The 5,461-nt window shown below is 32.6% G+C and overlaps 1 protein-coding gene across 1 annotated transcript in view; it reads right to left on the bottom strand.

Annotated features, from left to right (window-relative positions):
• fig4a (FIG4 phosphoinositide 5-phosphatase a) overlaps positions 1–5,461 on the bottom strand; it is a 76,526-nt gene that overhangs the window by 4,360 nt on the left and 66,705 nt on the right. The window contains exons 22-23 of the mRNA XM_016450887.1: positions 1,093–1,187; positions 248–360 (exon numbers count right to left, since the gene is read on the bottom strand). Of these exons, the coding sequence (XP_016306373.1) occupies positions 248–360; positions 1,093–1,187 (208 nt within the window). The remainder of the gene's footprint in view (positions 1–247; positions 361–1,092; positions 1,188–5,461) is intronic.

The following is a 5,461-nucleotide window of genomic DNA, read 5'->3' on the forward strand; positions in this document are numbered from 1 at the left end:
GTGAGTGAGTGAGTGAGTGTGAGAGTGTGTGAGTGAGTGTGTCTGTGTGTGTGTGTGTGTGTGTGTGTGTGTGTGTGTGTGTGAGTGAGTGAGTGAGTGAGTGAGTGAGTGAGTGAGTGTGTGAGTGACAGGAACATGAAAGTGGTTTGAAGGGTAAAAGAATAAGTGAAGCACAGCTGCTGCTGCATCCTTCAGCTCATCACACTCAGACGTGACACACGTGAGATCTCACCGTTTCACACGCTACCTGACCGTCTTATAATAGCCTTCTGTGTTTTGTGTAAGATATTCCCGATCACTGAGGTCAAATCCCATGATTCCCATTGATCCTGACTGAAAGAGGACCACGTGACATGAGATCTGTGCACAATTTACATTTACATTTAATCATTTAGCAGACGCTTTTATCCAAAGCGACTTCCAAATGAGGACAATGGAAGCAATCAGACGAACGAGAGAGCAACACTATCCAAGTGCTGTGACAAGTCTCAGTTAGTCTAGCACAGTGCACATAGCTAGGTTTTCTTTTTTATAGAATGGAATAGAATAGAATAGAATAGAATAGAATAGGTAAGTGCTAGTATTAGTTCGTCAGGAGCTGGCGCGAAAATGATGTCTTTAGACGTTTTTTGAAAATGGCCAAAGACTCAGCTGTTCGATATGAGTCTGTTTCAATAGATCCTATTTTTTTTTTGATAAATTATATTTAAATTACATAGAAATTAATACTTTTATTCATCAAGGATGCATTAAATTGATCAAAAGTGACAGTAAAGACATTTAAAATAGATTTTTATTTCAAATAAGTGCTGTTCTTTTGAACTTTCTGTTCATCTGTGAATCCTGAAAAATAAAATGTATCACAAGTTTCCACAAAAATATTGTGCAGCACAACTCAAGAAATGTTTCTTGAGCAGCAAATCAGCATATTAGAATGATTTCTGAAGATCATGTGACACTGAAGACTGGAGTAATGATGCTGAAAATACAGCTGCGCATCACAGAAATAAATTACAGTTTAACACATATTCACATAGAAAACAGCTGTTGTAGATTGTAATAATATTAAACAATTTTTCCTGTATTTCTGACCTGTGGTATATGAGGATGTCTTCATCCGGCGGGATGGCCAGCAGGTTCAGCCCGTATGTCTCTCTGACAGGCGGCAGACGCTGCTGAGGCGGATCCTGTAAGGTCACACAGGTCAAAGGGTCAATGAGGTCAAAGGTCACACACAGACGGCAGACGGAGTTCAGCATATTAAAATGATTTCTGAAGATCATGTGACACTGAAGACTGGAGTAATGATGCTGTAAATACAGCTGCGCATCACAGGAATAAATTATATTAAAACAGCTGTTTTAAATTATAATAATATTTCACAATTTTTACTGTATTTTCTGATCAAATAAATGCAGCTTTGGTGAGAATAAGAGACTTAAAAAACAAAAAAAAATCTTAATGTAAACTGTATAATGTTATTTTATAAAACAAAGTGTATGTCTCTTGCTGTATGTGTTTTAAAGCAGCATAAAGCCGTTTACAGTCGGTCCAAACACATTAAACTCTGAGAAGTGAACTGAAGGGTCTCCCCTCACTAACGAGCCGCTGTTACGTAACCGGCTGAAGGTTTGACGAGTGTGTTTGTACGGGTGTTTCCCTCCGGCGGTCCCGCGTTCTGTTTTACTCGTATACATACTAATCAAATTCAAGACGTGACTAATGCGACGTTTCACACGCACCAGAGTAATTACAGTGTCGCAGGTAATGAGGTTTTCACGTTTAAATATTTCATCAGCCGCGGCCGTCGAGTTTATCCCGCCGTTTGCACGCGACAAAGGCGTATGTGAGCGACGCCTTACACGTGAGCCGTATGAGAAATTAAGTAACACGAGCAAAAAACAGACATGAGAGAACAAAAACTCTCAACAGACAGACTGAAGACTTTTGGCCAAAAGCCTTGCATCATTTCAAATTATAGTTTTTTTCCAAACTGATGTCTACCTAAAATGCAATGCAAGTCACTTCGGAATAAAACATCTGCCACATTTGTAAATGCCAATGTAGATTTTTTATGATTTTTTGATCAAAATATTGGGATAAAATTCGGGTCAGATAATACAAAGACTATGCTGGTCAATGTGACAGAAGTTTTTGAAAACATGTTTTTAAAAAAAAAAACTTTTAGAGTAACACATCCACAAATCTGACTGACACGAGGAAATGAGGCCGAATCGTGTCAACGCTTTGGGTGAATCTCACAGAAACATGTCCAGGTCACATTCACACCAAAACAGAAGGAAAAAATAGACAGAAAAAAAAGAGAAGAAAAAAGGTTAAAAAATAAATAAATAAAATGTTAAAAGATTTTTACAAAGAGAAAAGCCAAAATAAGAAAAAAGGATAAAAAGGGAAAAAACAATAATAGAAAGCTTTTTCCAAAAGAAAAACCAACAGGAACAAAAAAAGAACTACAAAGATAAAAAATAATAATAATAAAATAAAAGCCAAAAAGAAGAAAACAAAAATAAAAAGCATGTTTTCTCCAAAAAGAAAAATGGGAAAAAATAAATAAATAAACAAAAAAGGGGAAAAAATAAAAAATAAACAAAATAAACAAAACTAAAAAACATAAAAAAAGGAAAAAAATAAATATATAATAAAATGATTTTTTTTCCAAAACAAAAGGCCAAAAGACGACAGAATGAGGCCGAATCGTGTCAACGCTTTGGGTGAATCTCACAGAAACATTTCCAGGTCACATTCACACCAAAAACAGAAGAAAAAAAATAGACGGAAAAAAACTAATAGAAAAAAAAAGAAAACAATAAAGGTAAAAAAAAATAATTATTATAAAATGAAAATGTTTTTATAAAAAATAAAAAGATTTTTACAAAGAGAAAAGCCAAAATAAGAAAAAAGGATAAAAAGGGAAAAAATAATAATAGAAAGCTTTTTCCAAAAAGAAAAAAAAACAAAGGAAAAAAACTACAAAAGAACTACAAAGAAAAAAAAAAGCCAAAAAGAAGAACACAAAAATAAAAAGCATGTTTTTTTTCCAAAAAGGAAAATGGAAGAAAATAAATAAATACATAAATAAATAAACAAAACTTTTTTTTTCCCAAAAAAGAAAAACCAATAGAAAAAAAAACTAAAAACATAAAAAAAGGAAAAACAGGAGAAAATAAAAAAAATAAATGCATAAAAAAATTATTAAAAAAAAGCCAAAAGAAGAAAAAATATTAAAAGGGGAAAACACAAAAAAATTTCCAAAAAGCAGAACCAAAAGAAAATAAATATATAAATAAATTGTGTTATTGTGTAATATATAAATAAAAAGTGCTGTCAATCGATTAAAAAAATTAACTGATCAATCACACACTTTTTCTGAAATTAATCGTGATTAATCTCACCTAACATTAAAGTTTTTAAATATACTTTTATATTGCAATAATTTTGCATTCCATCTTCAAATTAATGTAGAAACCACAAAAACAGTATATTTTTAAATATTTGTTTGATGGCATATTTTTTTATGACTGAAGGCGAGTATCACGAATGTCTCTATGAAATAGTTTTTTTCCCTAATATTTAACCATTGTCTATAGCCATTCAATTTGATCAATCAAGCCATTCAAAATGATCAATTTTAACATTTATTAGACTTAAAAAAAAAAGACCTCTAATTTAAGTGATTTTAAAACAATCTTCGCATAAACCCATTATAATAAATGTCATATTTAGCTACCTGTGCCCTTCAGCAAGTAGGAAATATACAGAAATTGAATAAAGTTATCAAACACTAAATTCTACATTAAATATAGATGAATCCTTACAGCTCTTTTTTCTTTTGTTCTTTGATGAACAGCATCACAGCATCTGGTTATGAGGTTATTCTGGCTGCTATTACTTTAAGAGCTGCTGCTGCTGCTGCTGAACATGATGCGGATCTGACATGCATCATAGTTTCTCATAACTCTTTACCTTTTCTGACTCACTGCAGCTCTTAAAGTCTCTATAATGAGCTGAGGAGTTGAATCCGGTGTGTTAGATGAGGGAGACAGTGCAGTTTGGAAAACCACTGCATTTCAGAGACATGTTCTTAAATCTGACTCATATAACAAATACTTACATACACGCACAGTTTTAAGGCAGCTTTCACTGCCTTTTTGTTAACTTCATGACTTAAGCGACGACATAACTACTACATTGCATGCGCTTTAATATGAAATTATATACAGCTCGTGCCGCCGCATTTGTGCAATTCAAAAACACGCGCTACAAGCACAGTATACCGGCTGATTGAAAAAATTAATCGCCTGCGTTAATGCGCTAATTTTGACAGCACTAAAATAAATAAATAAATAATGAAGTAATTGTCATCACAAAGCTCATAACAGTCATAACATCTGGCCTCTGATTCTCTATGCTGAATGCCATGTTCACGTGTCTGTAACTGCTGCTTGCAGATCTTTACTACCGTTATTAGTGCAGGAGACCTTGACTAACATGAAGAGGAATATGAATACTCAGTTCTGCTCTCCTGACATACACAACAACCTCTGTCTGTGTGTGTGTGTGTGTGTGTGTGTGTGTGTGTGTCCATGGCAACAGGTCAGTGTGACTCTGACAAACAATCAGAGGACTGAACCGGAGCTGCATGACGCTTTCATTCATCCTCATTAATATTTCCATCCTTCAGTTGGAACCTTCCTAATTTCATGCAATCACAATTAAACTACAGTATACACTGCAAAAATGATTTTCTTGCTCAGTATTTTTGTCTTGTTACAAATATCAAATAATTTACAAATCAAGATACATTGACTTAAGCAAAATAAGATATTTAGCCTTTTTTTCTGAAACAAGAAAAAATATCTGTCTATGAGCTAAAAAAAATAATCTTGTTTTTCCTTTTAATTAAGTTTACTTTTCTCTATCACTGAAATGTTAGTATTTTTAGTATTTTAGTATCACTGAGATACTGTTATAGTTTTTTTTCTAATATTTTGAATAATTTTTTATTTTCATATTTTCCATTTTTATTTTAGTAATTTTGTTGTGTGGTTTTGTCATTTTAGTATTTTTACCGTTGCTTTAAAGGGCCCTGAAAAGTAATTTTTTGTTAAACTTTTAATTAAAATGTTGTTAAATTGTATACGTTTCATGATTTCAATAATTAGACATATTTTCCATTACTTAAATTAAACCATTAAAACAGACTCCAATAAATAAATATATAAATAACTGAATACAGAAAAAATAGAAAAAAATAAAATAAATTAAAATAAAAGAGATTTTATATGGCCCTAAAATATGTTAGAAATGAGTGGCTCAAGTTTATTTTGATCAAGTGTCCTGAACATTTCAGTGTGACCTGAACAATTTGAGCAGCACATTTTCACTCATGTTACAAAGAAATTACTGTTTTTGACGCAAGAAAGAGGAGAGGAGAGGAGAG

This window comes from Sinocyclocheilus anshuiensis, unplaced genomic scaffold (assembly GCF_001515605.1).
Source record: "Sinocyclocheilus anshuiensis isolate Anshui unplaced genomic scaffold, SAMN03320099.WGS_v1.1 scaffold595, whole genome shotgun sequence".
NCBI lineage: Eukaryota > Metazoa > Chordata > Actinopteri > Cypriniformes > Cyprinidae > Sinocyclocheilus > Sinocyclocheilus anshuiensis.